The sequence below is a fragment of the Pelodiscus sinensis genome, chromosome 4 (assembly GCF_049634645.1).
Source record: "Pelodiscus sinensis isolate JC-2024 chromosome 4, ASM4963464v1, whole genome shotgun sequence".
NCBI lineage: Eukaryota > Metazoa > Chordata > Testudines > Trionychidae > Pelodiscus > Pelodiscus sinensis.
The window spans coordinates 46,170,884-46,186,217 of NC_134714.1; the positions used below are offsets into that span (position 1 = coordinate 46,170,884).

Genomic DNA, 15,334 nt, shown 5'->3' on the forward strand with positions numbered 1-15,334 from the left:
CTGCTGACTTATGGGGCCAATCAGTCACTCTGGGACTCTACCAGTTAGACCTATGCTGTGGAATCTCACATTGAGGCTGGGTTTTGTGGGTCCCATGTAAGGAAGGAATTGTCACCAGGCATAGCTGCTCCCATGAACCCTGTAGGCCAGGATTCAATATCTGCAGGCCATGATCTCCCTTTTCCCTAGGGGCACTCTTCAGGCAACATGACTTCAGGTTTCTCAGAGTGGCTCCCACTGAAGGCCAGCAGGTCTTGTAGTACATTGTAAATGAATTGCTGGAATGCTGATGGGGCACTAGTCAGTCCAAATGGCATAGCTAAATATTCAAAGTGGCCACAACAGATCTGAAAGGCAGTATCCTATATATCCCTTCTCAGATACAAATGAGACTGTAAACTCCTTAGAGATTCAGTATACTGAATATATGGGCAGCTTCCACATGGTCCAACATGACTGAAGTTGTGGATAACAGTTTCAGATTTGTATCATATTTAGTGTTTAATAATTGACAAAGAGGTGTAGGCTGCTGTCCCTCTTTTTATGAAAAGGATTGGGGCACTGGCTGATGTAGTCAAGTTGCAGATGGAACTCCAGGTCAGATTCTCATGGTGATGTTCTCACAAAGCAGCTAGTTCAAGCTCTGACATTGCGTATATCTGTCCAAATGGTATATTCACCCCAACTAAAGTTCTATGGGCAGTCATAGTCCCAATGTAGAGGGAGGCTTTCTGCACTGTTCTTCTCAAATATAGTCATTATAGTTGTGGTGCTTGGTAGGAAAGGTTCATTGTTCCTTCAGCAAGTGTTTTAATGAAGACAACTACACCTGCTTGAGCATACTTGGGTCTGGATGCAATTTTCACTGGTTCTGGCTATGCTGTTCACCAAATTCTGATAGGAAAATGACTTTCTGATCTCTCCTGTGAATGAGGGTCATCCAGGACATGCCAAGGATTTGAATATGGAGGGAACTGATCACATCAAATATGCATTATTTCGCTGTGTCCTTCCATAATGGCTTCCCGTGTGACAGTATTCTTCACAACTAGACCTGAAGACAGTTTCATCAAGAGTTTAAATTATGTCAGGGGAATTAAATGGCCTGCTACTCCCAAACTGATGAGAGCCTATTTGAGGGGCATCTGTTGCTGGTCCCCCAGGATGTGCAGTTGGATAGGCTCCTGGATAAGCTCTGAGTGTGTCTCAGTAAGGACTAGGGTATGGAGAAAATTTCTTCTCTAACAGCTCAGGCTGGTTCCTACCACCATGCCAGGATTAGATTATTTTCCCCAGGCTTCTCAGCATTCTTACTGGCCTGGATGAAATGGGATGGCTAGGTTCACCATAGTAGAAGCACAGATGGCACAGATACTGCAGTTCCTTTTCTTCTTCTCTGAGTCGCTGATGAGCTGGATTAGTTTGGCATGTGATACAGAAGGTGATGTCACAGTACACAGATAGGAGGGCTGCACAAAAACCTCTTTTCTCCTCTCTTTGTTCTCACAGCCAATTATCTATGTGGATGGTAAGGTCCACACGGTATCGAAGTCTGTAGGACCAATTCATCTTTTATTTCTTCCCACAAGCTCAACTGGAACTAGTACAGTTGTGCTGCTTCATTCCACTCTGGATCTGCTAGGAGGTGGTGGAAGTACAAGACTTAGGAGACCTCTGTGCTTTGCCCCTGTTAGAGTCCCTCAGAACGGCCTCAGTCATTTGAGCTGGGTCACAGAAGATGGTTGACATAAAATAGAATGAGCCAATCCAGTTTGACAGCACTGGGTTATGGGACTTCCAGCTGCATGGAGTTCCAGGCTGATTACCAAGGCCATTGTGGCCCAATCAGAGGCATATATTTGGAAATGTATCAGAAACACATAGCATTGTTGGATCATGAAATCCAGAAATAGCCAGGAGTTCTCATCAAACTTTTCAGACAAGGTATTGCAGGCCCGTCTTTAGGGCAAGGAATTGCAGGCTGTGTTAGCTAAATAGTACTTTTACTGAGCTGAGCTAATGGTTCTGAGCTGCCTCACTTGCTCCTGCAGTTGCTGGTTGTCTGAGGTCAGTTGCACAATTTGAGCCTGCAATGCTTGATTATCTCACTGTAGGGGGAAAGACACATTTGGATGATTCCGGTGCTACTGGTGGCTGTAGCTGGTTTCATCCTTTCCACTTTTGAGCAAGGTCCGTGGGTCCAACGCAGGTATTATAGCAGCAAGTGTCAGCATCTTGAATCGTTGTTTTCGTAGAAATCTGTTCAAACAGTGGAGATCTAGTATTGGTTGCCATCCCTTCGGAATTTTTTTAAGTGAGAAAATAATAGGAGTAAAAGCCCTTGGCCTTAAACTCGTCCAGGACTGGTTCTACCGACCCTAAGGAGAGCAGATGGTCATCAGGACGTAGCAGGGCTTCATGAGATGGGTCCCTGAAGAGGGATGGGGTGAGGGGGATAGTGAGAGGAATGGCGAAGAAGGGAATGGAACATCCTGATTGAACTATTTCCAACATCCACTTGTCTGGTGATTGTGACCCATTGGTGGTAAAACGGCCTCAAACGTTTGTGAAAGAGGAGGGTTTGGTGACTGCTGCTGCTGTAAGAGACTGTCTGCGTACCCCCGACCAAACCTGCTGCTTGTTGTTGTTTGGGGTCTGTGTACGGTTTCCCAGGTTTAAGCGCCTTTGGGGTCTTTGGTGTGGGCGTTGGTGGTTGAAGGTTCTTTGTTGTTGCTGCCACTGTTGTCTGACATATGGGTAGTCGTACTGTCGTTCGTAAGGAGGGGTATGTCTACACTACCACCCTAGTTCGAACTAGGGTGGTAATGTAGGCAACCGGAGTTGCAAATGAAGCCCGGGATTTGAATTTCCCGGGCTTCATTTGCATATAGCCGGGCGCCGCCATTTTTAAATGTCCGCTAGTGTCTCCGAACTACCGTGAAACGAGGAGTAATGGTAATTCGGAATAGGAAGCCTAGTCCGAACTACCTAGTCCGTGCCGCGTGTAGCCGCGCGGCACGGAGTCCACACTAGCGGACATTTAAAAATGGTGGCGCCCGGCTATATGCAAATGAAGCCCGGGAAATTCAAATCCCGGGCTTCATTTGCAACTCCGGTTGCCTACATTACCACCCTAGTTAGAACTAGTTAGAACTAGGGTGGTAATGTATACATACCCGAGTATATCAACGTCTCCTATACAGCGAGGTATACATACCAAATGTCCGAAGGGTTGTGCGCTAGTCCCTGGAAGAGTGTAATACGCTATCAGTCTTTTCAGCAATAGTTTGTCCCTGTCGAATGGAAAGTCTTCGACTTTATTTTGTAGGTCCTTTGGGACTCCTGCTGCTTGAAGTAAGATGATCACCTCATGACTATCGCCATGGCCATGGAATGGGCTGCTGTATCCGCCACATCCATTGCTATCTGGAGGGCCGTTCTTGCCGACGAATAGCCCTCCTGCACAACCGATTTTAGTATGGGCCTTTTAGGCTCTAGCAGGTGGTCCATCAGCGGTGTAAGCATTGTAAATGTATCGAATATGTGATTGGAGAGATGTGCAGTGTAATTGGCAATTCTGAGCATAAGTGTTGCGGATGTGTAGACTTTTCTGCCCAATAAATCAAGTCTTTTTGCATCTTTGTCTGAAGAGGTGTATTTGTATTGCGGTGTTTTTAACCTTTGATGGGCTGCGTCCACTACTAAAGAGTTGGGCTAGGGAATGGGTGAAAAGAATTCCATACCCTTAGGAGGTACAAAATACTACCTGTCAGCTTTCTTGCTGGTCGTTGGCGCAGAGGCTGGGGTTTGCCATATTTCCTCGGCGACCTGCAATATAGCTTCATCTAGGGGGACAGCAAGCCTTGATCTATGTTGTGGCTGGAGATTTTTAAGAAGACCATGCTGTTTGTCTTTTATTTCATCCAGTGGTATCTCTTGGGTAACAGCTACCTGTTTGAATAGTTCTAGGAACTGCCAGAGGTTGTCCAGCCAGGGAAATGTCCCCAGGAATGACGACTTCATCTGGGGAAGAAGAGTGGTCGGTAAGGGACGCCTCTGGTGGGTGTTCCTCAGTGGAAAGGTGGGGGTCATCTGGCTCTGATGAGAGTTGAGGTGGAGGTGTCGGTTGTCCTGTTGGAGTAGGAGGAGCTCGAGTCAGTGAGTGTCTAGAAGATGTGCAGTCACAATATGACATTCCATGCGATCTAGACCTATATTGGTATGAGTACCTATTATGTGAATCATGGTAGTAACGGTCATCACGGTGGTAAAGTCTATCCAGTGGTAAAGGCCTGTGAGAGTACGTAGGTCGGACGTGTTCCCAATGATGAATGTGAGGTGAGTGGGGAGACCGGAAGCAGGTGTAGGAAGCTCTAAAGGAAGCCAGAGAGGTGGATGAGTGACGGTAGTGGTGTTGCCGGTGGTCCCTATATGATACTAGGAAGGTGAATGGTAGCCACTGATGTGGAGAGTATGGTGATCGGTGGCAGTGACCGCAGTAAGGCCTCAGGGAGCACAGTGCCGGTAGGGAAGGTGATGGTGCCGGTGAGAATGCCAGAGATCGGGAACGACTTCGGCGCGGAGGAGTGTTCCATGCCAAGGTATGTGGCTCAGTGCCGATGGTGTGCGGGTCGGTGCCACTGGTGTCAGTGCTGACTCGCTCAGTGCCGCATGCCAGTTTGAAGCAGTAGTGACCACCAGTGCCAGAGGTTTCGTAGTGGGCGGTGCCGAGGCAACCCTCAGTGCCGCTGTCGATGTGGCTTCTCCCAGTTGCTTTGTTTTCAGTGCTGCGGATGTCTTTAAACACAGCTTCGCGGTGCCTGAAGTGCCAGGTTTATCCCCCGTGCTAACTCTGTCGTGTGAGGTGGCTGGTAAAGATCTGTCCAGTGACGCTCGCGGTCTTTTGGGCAAAACAGCTGTAGGAGACAAAGTCCTAGGTTTTGGGGGCTGATCTCCCAAGGCTGACTCCGAGTGTGGTGGCTGGAGAGCTTTATCGGATAGGATCATTCGGAGCCTCATTTCCCTGTCCCTTTGGACCTTGCAGTCAGCTTTGTACAGTGTGGGCACTTCTGGGGGACATGGGCTTCCCTAAGGCAGCAGATACATGAGGCATGTCCATCAGAGGTGGGCATTGTCACATTTTTTTAAAACCGGGAATGACAGCATTTCCAATGTTTGTTTGTTGTTGGGGTTTTTTCAGATGAACGAAGAAAAACTATGGCTATCTTATAATATATAACTATGTACAGCAAAAGGGACCGTAGGAAGAAACGGGGGTACGAACAGGAAAGGAGAAACTCTAAGGTATTAAATTTCTTTCTCTCTCTCTCTCTCTTTTTTTTGTGTGTGTAAACTATGAGAAATACCAAGGAGGGGTAAAAAAGAATAGCAAGTTTTAACAACGTTTAACAAGAGGGATCTCACGATAAGAAGGAAAGTTGAGGAGAGCAGTTCAGTCCATCTGCAGCCTGAGGCAGTCGAGAGGAACTGGTGGGGGCTGGACTGCGCACTCTCACAAAAGTCCGCAAATGCCATAAGACGCCACCACGCATACGCGGTCTGGCCGGGGTACTGCTACAAAAAAAGTCTCCATTCTGCGGCGCCGGGGCAAGCCTGGCACCTACAGTGGAGCACCTCTGGTGCAGTAACTGTCGTTCTTCAAGGTGGTGTCCCCACGGATGCTTCACTATGGGTGCTGGGCTTGCCCCAGTGCCGCAGACAGAAGCTTGTGATGAGCAGTGTTCGGCCGGACCGTGCATGTGCCATGGGCTCGCGGCTTTCGCGCTCTTTTCTGTCTCACGCAGTCCGGCGCCCCGCCAGTTCCTCAAGACCGCCTCGGAGTCTGTAAGAGACAAGAGCAGAGAGAGAGAGGACTCCAAATCCGGGAGGAGGGCGGGTAGTGGAGCATCCGCAGGGACACCACCTCGAAAGAATGACAGTTACTGTACCGGAGGTGAGAAACTTCACTTTCTTCTTTGGGGATGTTCCCCTGGGTGCTCCACTATGGGTGACTGCGTAGCGGTGGTTGCCAGAACGGAAGGAGGGCAAAGGATTCCCTTTTTATCCACTGTGGAAAGCACCGCAGTCGCCACTGCCCCCATCTGAGCAAGAGCCTAAAGAAATAGAATAGTGTTTGGCGAAGGTCTCATGTGAGGACCAGGTTGCCGTCCTGCAGATATCCTTAAGGGATACTCCTTTATGGAACACTGTAGATATGGCCATGGCCCTAGTCGAGTGGGCATGTGGTTGGGATGGGAGGGATAAGCTTTTTGCTGCGTACGATTGCATTATGCATGAGGTTACGAAATTGGAAATCCTCTGGGAAGATAGGCGTTGACTCTTCAACCTCTGTGCCAAGGAGACGAATAAGTGGTCCGTACGCCTGAAAGGTTTAGTGCAATCTATGTAGAACGCTAAGGCCCTCCGGGTGTCCAAGGAGTGTAGGGCCGCTTCTCGTGGTGAAGCATGGGGCTTCGGGAAAAAGGTTGGCAGGATCACTGGTTCGTTGATATGGAAATGGAAGACGATTTTGGGTATGAATCTTGGGTCTTAAGACTACTCCATCCTTATGGAAAATTGTATATGGTGGCGTGGCCATCATGGCGGAAAGCTCGCACACTCTGTGTGCCGATGTTATGGCAAGCAGGAAAACGGTTTTCAAAGTGAGGTAATGCAAGGATACAGTCGCCAGAGGCTCGAAAGACAGCCTCATTAGGGCGTCAAGGACTATATCCAGGTTCCACACAGATTGGACTGGGTCGTGCGTTGGGGCCATGTTGGTAAGGACCTTGAGAAATCTCTTAGTAGTACGATGGGCGAAGACAGAAACATCACCTATCGGTGATGTGAATGCTGATATTGCTGTGAGGTGTACCCTGATGGAGGCTAATGCAAGGCCTTGTCCTTCAGGTGCAACACCTAGTCCAGTACGGAGGGGATCAACGGATGTGTCGGATCGTGGTGGTTTAAGGTACACCAGGAGGAGAATCTGCGCCACTTGTGAAGGTAAGTTTTTCTCGTGGTTTGTCGTCTACTGTGTACTAGGACGTGTTGGATTGGAACGGAGCAGAGGGATTCGAATGGAGTCAGCCAGTTAGGAACCATGCTGTTAGGTTCAAGGTTTGAATCTGGGGGTGTTTCAGGCGTCCTCGGTCTTGTGTGAGGAGATTGTGGAGAGGCGGAAGGCGGATCAGTGTCCGCACGGATAGAGGAGCAGTGCTGGCGAGGCCAGTCCAGGGCTATGAGGATTAGCATTGCCCCAACCGCCTTCAGCTTCTGGAGGATTTGGGGATCAGAGGTATGGGGGGGAATGCATAGAGAAGGGTTCCACGACAAGTCATAAGGAAGGCGTCCCCCAGGGATGCGCAGCCTAGGCCCGCCCTGGTGCAGTACTTGCAGCATTTTGTATTGGCGGGAGTTGCAAAGAGGTCCACTCAGGGAGTACCCCAACGTTGGAAGATCTCGCATAGGACGCCATCATGCATTTCCCATTTGTGCTTCACATGGAAGTGTCTTCTCAGGAAATCTGCCGTCATGTTTGTGGTGCCAGGTAAGTAGGATACTGTAGGTGTTATTCCGTGGCGCATGCACTAGTTCCAAAAGTGGATGGCTTCTATGCATAGGGAACAGGAGCAAGCGCCGCCCTGGCGATTCACATAATACATGGCTGTGATGTTTCCGTGAGTATTCTCACCGTGGTGTTTTGAATGTAGATGAGGAAGGATTTGCATGCGTTGAAAATGGCACGTAGCTATAGAAGGTTTTTGTGTAGGCGTGCTTCTTGTGGGGACCATTGGCCTTGGACTGAGAGGGACCTCATGTGAGCCCCCCCAGCCTAGCAGGGAGGCATCTGTTGTGATTTGGTGGAGTGGCTCCTGCCGATGGAAAGGTATACCTGACAGCAGGTTTCTGTGGCTGGTCCACCATAGGAGTGATTGGAGAACGCCAGGTGGCGGTGTTACCGGCTTGCAGAGATCGTATCTGGTATGGTCATATACAAGAGTCAGCCAGTACTGAAGGGCGCGCAGATGCAATCTGCCGTATTTCACCATATATGTTGTGGCGGCCATATGGCCCATCAGTCTGAGGCATGTAACAAGTGGAACGGTAGGGCTGATGGTGATGGTATGAATGAGGTCTTGTATGGCTTGAAACTTTTGTAAGGGTAGGAACGCTCGGCCAGCAAGTGAGTCCATGCAGGCCCCAATGAACTTGATGTTCTGAGTGGGGTGCAAAATGAACTTTTGCTCGTTGAGGAGGAGTCCAAGCGACTGAAAGACTTGCCTTGTGAGGTGAGCCATCTGGGAGACCTCGTGTGCAGAAGGGCCCTTGAGTAAGCAATCGTCCAGGTAAGGGAAGATGAGTACCCCTTGGTGCCGGAGGAAGGCCGTGGCCAAGGATAGAACTTTTGAAAACACTCTGGGGGCTGCTGATAGCCCGAAGGGGAGGACATTGTATTGGAAATGGTCCTTTGCCATGACGAAGCGTAAGAACCTCCTGTGAGCTGGATGGATAGGGACATGGAAAAAGGCATCCTGGATCTAACGCAGGGATTATGGCAACTAAAGTCGTCATTTTGAATAGTTGTTTCTTGAGATATTTATTCAAACTGAGGCGATCTAGAATTTGGCGCCAACCTCCGGACCTCTTCTGGGTGAGGAAATAATGCGAGTAAAAGCCCCTGTTCCTGAAATCCTTTGGGACTGGCTCTATGGCACCCAGAGAGAGAAGGCGGTCGACTTCTACTCGGAGGAGGACCTCATGAGAGGGGTCCCTGAAGAGGGACGGGATGGGAGGGGTGGTTGGTGGGATGGCTATGAAAGGGATACGTAGCCAGACTGAACAATCTCGAGGACCCATCTGTCTGTAGTGATTTTTGCCCACTAATGTAGAAAGGGCCTCAACTAGTGGTGAAAAAGCTGGGTTGTACGATTCATGGTGCTGCCTGTGACTGTCTGCTCCCCCCGACCAATGCATCAAACCTGTTGCTTGTTGTTGGGAGGCATGTTCGTCCTGCCATTTGGGTTTCGGAGTCACTGAGGCCTCTGGCGAGAGCGTTGGTTGTCGAAGGGCCTCTGTTGCTGGTGTTGCTGCTGCCACTGATGTCTGATGTAGGAGTAGTCATATCTGCACTAGTATGGTGAGTACCGGCGTCTCTTAAAGGGGGGAGCGTACATCCTCAGAGTTCGCAAGGTTGTTTGGAAGTCTTTAGAGGAGTGCAAGATTGAATCTGTGGTCTCTGCAAAGAGCTTATCCTTGTCGAAGGGTAAGTCCTCGACTTCGGCCTGTAGTTCCTTCGGAACTCCCGCCGCTTGAAGGAAAGAAGCTCTGCGCATAATGATGGCAATGGCAGTAGAGAGAGCAGCGGTGTCAGCGATGTCCATGGCTATTTGGAGGGACGTTCTCGCTGCTGTGTAGCCCTCTTGGATTACTGACCTCAGGATCGATTTCTTAGAATCAGGGAGATGAATCTAAGAAACAAGGGAAACAAACTAAGGGTGTATGTACAAGGAGGGAACTAGAAATAATCGAGTTCAATGAGCTAAATGAAGAGCATGGTTCCAAGCATCTGCAGCCTGAGGCAGTGAAGAGGAACTGGCAGGGGGCCGGACCGCATGAGACAGAAAAGAGCGTGAAAGCTGAAAGTCTGCGGCACATGCACGGTCCGGCCGAACACTGCTCATCACAAGATTCCGTCTGTAGCACCGGGGCAAGCCCAGCACACATAGTGGAGCACCCGCGGGGACATCCTTGAAGAAGTAGTAATTTTTTCAACATTTCTTGCACACCAGAAAACCTAAAAAAATGTTCAGAAACAGCAACTTATTGTGTTTCTGAAATCAAATATATTCCATGGTCCAGCAGTAGTGCAGCAGTAAAACTGAAAAAAATGTGAATTTCAGTTGGCAACTGTGGAGGTTCCCTGCCCCAGTGTGGGATTCCTAGAGCAATAAGATTCTCACATCTGCTTGGAAAGCCCTGATTCTTGCCAGTTATTTTCATATTCTCCTCTCCACCATACACATATATTCCTTACAAGCTCCATGTTATTATATCCACTGCAATCTAGTCACAAGCCCTCATCTGTTGAGTGATGGCGAACGTACATCTTAAATAGAATCCACAAACTGATTTGTCTTAATAAAATATTACCTTTATAATGCAGTTAAGGTCAAAGTCATACAGGTTGTGTGATTGGTAAGCAACATTTGCATTATTTATTGCTATCTTAAGCAATCTGAAATATTGTCAGAAATATTATTTATTTCTGTAGTACCTTAAAATGTACACAGCACTTTACAAATAGGAAAAACACAATATCACTATGCCAGTGTGTTTATAATATAAGAAGCAAGCCTTTATTCATCAATCTTGTCCCACCTATGTGTGATTAATTTGGTAAAGACTACTCACATGAATAAAAATCCTAATCTAGTGGTTCCCAATCTTTTTGAACATACCCCTTTTAATTTATTAGCATTTCACAGACACCCCACAAACGATCCATTCTTGCTAGTCCAACTAAACTTTTCCTGCCACTCGAATAGCTTTTGAATGGCTAGAGAGGAGTGACGTATTCAAAAGAAAAAAATGGTAAAAAGTGACTGACCTGTTTATAAGCCAACTCCAGAGTTCAGTCGCAGCTTGTCAGCTTCAATATGAGCTGAGGGATGCGCCGACTGTAGGGCACGGAGCTTCTCAGGTCCCACTGGCTGCTGTTTGCCTGCGCTGCTTTCTCACCTGCTGTCCCCTCCATTCCTTGCCCATCCAAAGAGCAAGGGGGATCTCATGGACAAGGAAGCTCTAGAGCTACCAACTCCTCAAGGGTGGAATTTTGGGAGGGTAGGGGGCAAGGGCAGAATTTTGGGAGCATGTGGGGGGGAAGAGTAGCCATGAGCACCAGGACACAGCTTGCTTTTGATCCCATTCCCCGGACGCTAAGGGAGCGAGGGGAAAGTGCTTATATCCTGTGTATGCCTCTCATACACCAGCTAGGCGTGGGAGGCATTCATGGCATGCAAGCACTTTCCACATGCTCCCTTAGCTTCCAGAGAACAGAATCAAAACCAAGCAGTATCCTGGTGTGCACGGTTACTCCATCCCCTGTGCTCCAGCATGGGGAGGAAGAAGAAAAGGAAAAGAAAAGTAAGGATCGGGCCCTTCCTTTAAAAAATTTTCTGCGGACCCCTGACAGTGCTCTCATGAACCCCCAGAGGTCCATGGACCACAGATTGGGAACCACTGACCTACCCAATTCCCTCTGAAGTCAACAGGAGACTCTCAATACAGATCTCCAGCCTTTTGTATTGAAACTGAAAGATACCAATCCACTTGAAAGAGAACTTTCATTTAATCTATTTTTTTTTAATTAAGCAGAAAGGAAAACAGAAAAGCAGTTAATTTTAAATATATTTTGTACAATATTATTATTCTGTACGTGTTCTTTCTTTAAATGTATTGCAGACTGAAACAATCAACCACCAAAGGACAAAGACTGGCCTGTAAAATCTAAAGGAAAACAATAAAAGTGACTAAATTACAGTACCTTTAATTTTTCAGTGGCATCACAATCTGGACTTGACTTGCATCTTCTTAATGTGCTTTTTGACTACAAATAAAATAAAATTAAAATAGAGCTATCATAGTCCATGTCTAGTAAAAGTGGAGCCTTCATTTACTTAACTCTCAATTATGCAATTTTTAAAAAATGATAGTTTTTCCTGACAAATTTTCTGTTTTACAGCTGGTTTAATGCTATGAATGTCAATGAAGAACTAAGATTACAAAGTCAGAATTAAAACAAAAGCAGAAAAACATTACTTATATTTCTTATTATCAAGTCTTGGTTTTTTGGTAGATATGAAACTTAATACTAGTCTAGTTATGTTATTAAGTACATACCGTGAAATATTACCAAAATAAATTTTTTTATTGATTTGACAACTAAAGTTGCATGAGGACACACCCATCCCTCACAGATCTTGAAATCATGAAAATAAAAAGCTAAAGGTAAAATCTCTAACATTCTTTCCCACATTCACTTTACCTACAATGCTGTCAATGACACACTCCAATATTCCACAGGATAGTCACTTCATCTCCAACAGCTATAAAACAGCAGTCCCATCCAATTCATAATCTAACACAAAAACTTAATAGTAATCTCTTCTACTATATATTTGAGAGAGTTTGCCTATGTGTGAGTGTATCTGTGTGTCCATCTGTCTGTCTGTTCAAGAACTCCTCCTAAACAGTAAGCACTAGGACCACCAAATCCAATGTGCAGCTTCCCTTTATCATAAGTTAAACCAAGGTAAAAGTTTGGTTGTGCCAAGAAAACAGGATGTGCCTGAAATGGGATTGCTTCTCATAAAACCATACAGAAAAGAGACAGAATCAAAAGGCAAGTGAACGGGGCTGCACCCCACTCTCATCCGGGACTGCCCCAGTGCTGAGCCTCCGAGTCTCCAGGCACCCTCTAGGGAGGGCAGGGGACATGTGAAGCTCCTTCTCCTGATTCATATGAGGATGTTGCTGGATGTTCCCCTTTGTTAATGAGTCTGGGGAAAATGCAGTTTGCTGCATTCCTCACTCTGGCTGGGAAGCACAGGGGGGCAGATGAACCCGGATCTGCCCTAGCCAGGGAACATGCTCCCCTCCCTTGGCTGTACCCATTCAAGCTACAAGGGCCACGGAGATGCGCTTTTCACCTTGCCCCAACCTGCTATGGTAAGAAAGGGCTGGTGTAGTCCTCTCTCCCCAGAACCACCTGCATACTGAAACCTTCAGCTAAACCCCACCCCAGAGCAATAATTTAGATGAAGAAAAATGAAAATTAATTGAATTAAGAACTTGAACAGTGTCAGATAAATCTTCTAGCATGTTTCATATTTACAGATTAGCACAGTGGTCCCCAATGCGGTGCCTGTGGGTGCCATGGTGCCTGCCGGGGCATTTATGTGTGCCCACCAAGTGACCAGGGCCAGCCTAAGCCATTCTTGCACCCCAGGCCCCAGGCACCCGGCGCATGCGCGGCCGCTGCCCCCGAGCGCACGGCACATGCACAGTGCCACCCCAGGTACACAGCACGTACATGGCCCCGCCCTCACCTAGCCCAGCAGCCCCAAAAGATTGGGGACCACTGGTTTAGCATATTAGACTATCACATGGATCATTCATTTGGAAAGTTATTCTGCCTTAATTCTACTGAGATTGTCACCACAGTTTTGCACATGAAAGTGAGCTGGATGAAGCTGGGTGCATACTGCTTTTTATTAGATGTATTCCAATAAGCTAATGCTGTTGTCCCAGCAGCAGCCTGTATGCCCGCTGAACTCCTGGTCAGGCTAAAATGTGCAGTAATATAATCAGGGGCTATTCTTCACTTGAAAATGAAATTAAGTTAGAACATGACAGAAGAATTGTGTTAGTTAAACTGGTGTTAAATGTTGCTTTGCAATAGACAGTAAAGACAGAGACAAGGCAGTTTAACATAGTGTCACCTTGTCAAGGTTAAATATATGGTTTCATTAATTTACTCTCAATCAGCTAACACTATTCTAAATGTAAGGGGACTGTTACCCCTTACTAAAACTCTGTGGGAGTTTTTTGGTTTACCAGCTTCAGAAGGGGAAGGGTTCATGAGACTGACAGACCCCAGAGACAATGGAAAGCAGTCAACACTCCAGCTCAGCCTGACTGACAGGTTGTAAGTGAGGATTGTTCTGGCTCTGTCTCTGAACAAACAAGCTGTGTGCAGAAGAGGTCCTGCAAAGACAGAGAGCTGAAAGAGGAGTACAAGAAGAAGTCCTGCAGCGACAGAACCAGACACAGACAGGCCAAGCAGTGCAGACCCTGTGTTGAGCAGCAGACTGGCAGTGCTCAGAAAGCCAAAAGGAACAGAGAAGCAACACAAAGAGCTGGAACTGGCCAAGCAGCACAGCCTGCAGCTGGATGTGGTGAGCTACTGGGGCCTGCAAAGTGTGGGGAAAGGCTCTGGACTGGGAGAGGGGTCTGGCCACTTAGAGACTGAGGCTGTGTGGTCACTGCCAGTGCAAGCGTGTCCAGCCTGCAGCCCCTTGCAGCACATCCAGGGCTTCTAAGGAAGAGACTGTGAACTGTCCTTACACTCTGCAGACTGCTGTGTGGATGTGCCTGTGCTACAGAGCAGGGCTGTGTGTTCTCATTTAACCATTCTCATTGTTTCTTATTCTATTCTCTTTAATCAGTTGATGTTTAATAAATTGTATTTGCTTTGAACCTTATGAAGTGATCACTGGGCCAAGAAGGCCTGCAGTGTAAAAAGAGCACCTCGGAGTGGGGACACCCTAACTCCTGCCCCTAGTGACTACAAGGTCAGGGATTAAGCCCCAGGAAACCTGGGCCCAGCCTTGTTGGGGTTTCAAGGGCTCTGCTACTCAGGAGAGTGGAGGGGGAGCCCTCAGGATCAGGGAGCCGTGGGGTAAAGGAAGTGGGAGCGGGGACTCAGATCCTTTCGCTGGTTCATTTCACCGGGGTGTATAGAAGCCAGGAAAGTTCCCCACAAGAGCGGGACCATTCCCCCGCTTACATAAACACGGAGATCCCTGACTGCAAAATCACGCTTAACAGCATGTTAGCTAACATCAGCCACAGTTGTGTTCCAACATAACCTACTTTTCTAGTGAAGAAAAAATTGGATGCATTTTCTTTCTATAAATTTCTTTCCAAAATAACTGTTAATTGCACTACGCAGAGCCCTAAAGTATTACATAATCATTTTATTTTAATGTGATAGGATGTATCATGCCTACTGAGGCTCTCTTTAGTCCCCATGCCACCCCAGGAAAGATACAGTGAAGGTTGGTCCTCCAGGCTTGCCTAGATTGTTTGCTTCTCTGTAGCCTTAACAGAGAACTGCTGGCTCAGATAAAAGGAGTTGCAGGGGCTGATCAAGACAGTTCCTGGCTAAGACCAGAAGAGAAAAGACTGAAAAATTCTCCAGGCAAAGAGGCTATGACGAGACACTCCTCAAATAGAAACAGATGAAGGGAATTCAATGATGAATGGAAAGCAGCCCAGGGAATGCAAGAATATCAATTATAAAGGGAAATAGTATGTAGCTACTGCTTATAGGGTCCCTGGGTTTAAACCCAGAAGAGTGCGGAGGCCTGGGCAAGTATCTTAAGCCCTGATATTGGGATAAGGTTTATTTAGAAGCTCAAGCACAAGGCTGTAATTTAAAGCGCTCAAGGACAAGGCTGAAGATACTAGTAAGGAAAAATAGACTGTCTGATGAACTCTTAGTTAACCACCCCAGGAAGAGGAATGAACTTAAGCAGTGACCTGACTGGAG

General features: G+C 47.3%; 1 protein-coding gene across 6 annotated transcripts in view; it reads right to left on the reverse strand.

Moving 5' to 3' along the window:
- The window catches only part of TTC6 (tetratricopeptide repeat domain 6), a 184,237-nt gene that overhangs the window by 119,474 nt on the left and 49,429 nt on the right, over positions 1-15,334 (reverse strand). For all 6 annotated transcript variants that reach the window (XM_075926900.1, XM_075926899.1, XM_075926901.1 and 3 more), the window contains one exon: positions 11,546-11,608. In XM_075926900.1, the coding sequence (XP_075783015.1) occupies positions 11,546-11,608 (63 nt within the window). The remainder of the gene's footprint in view (positions 1-11,545; positions 11,609-15,334) is intronic.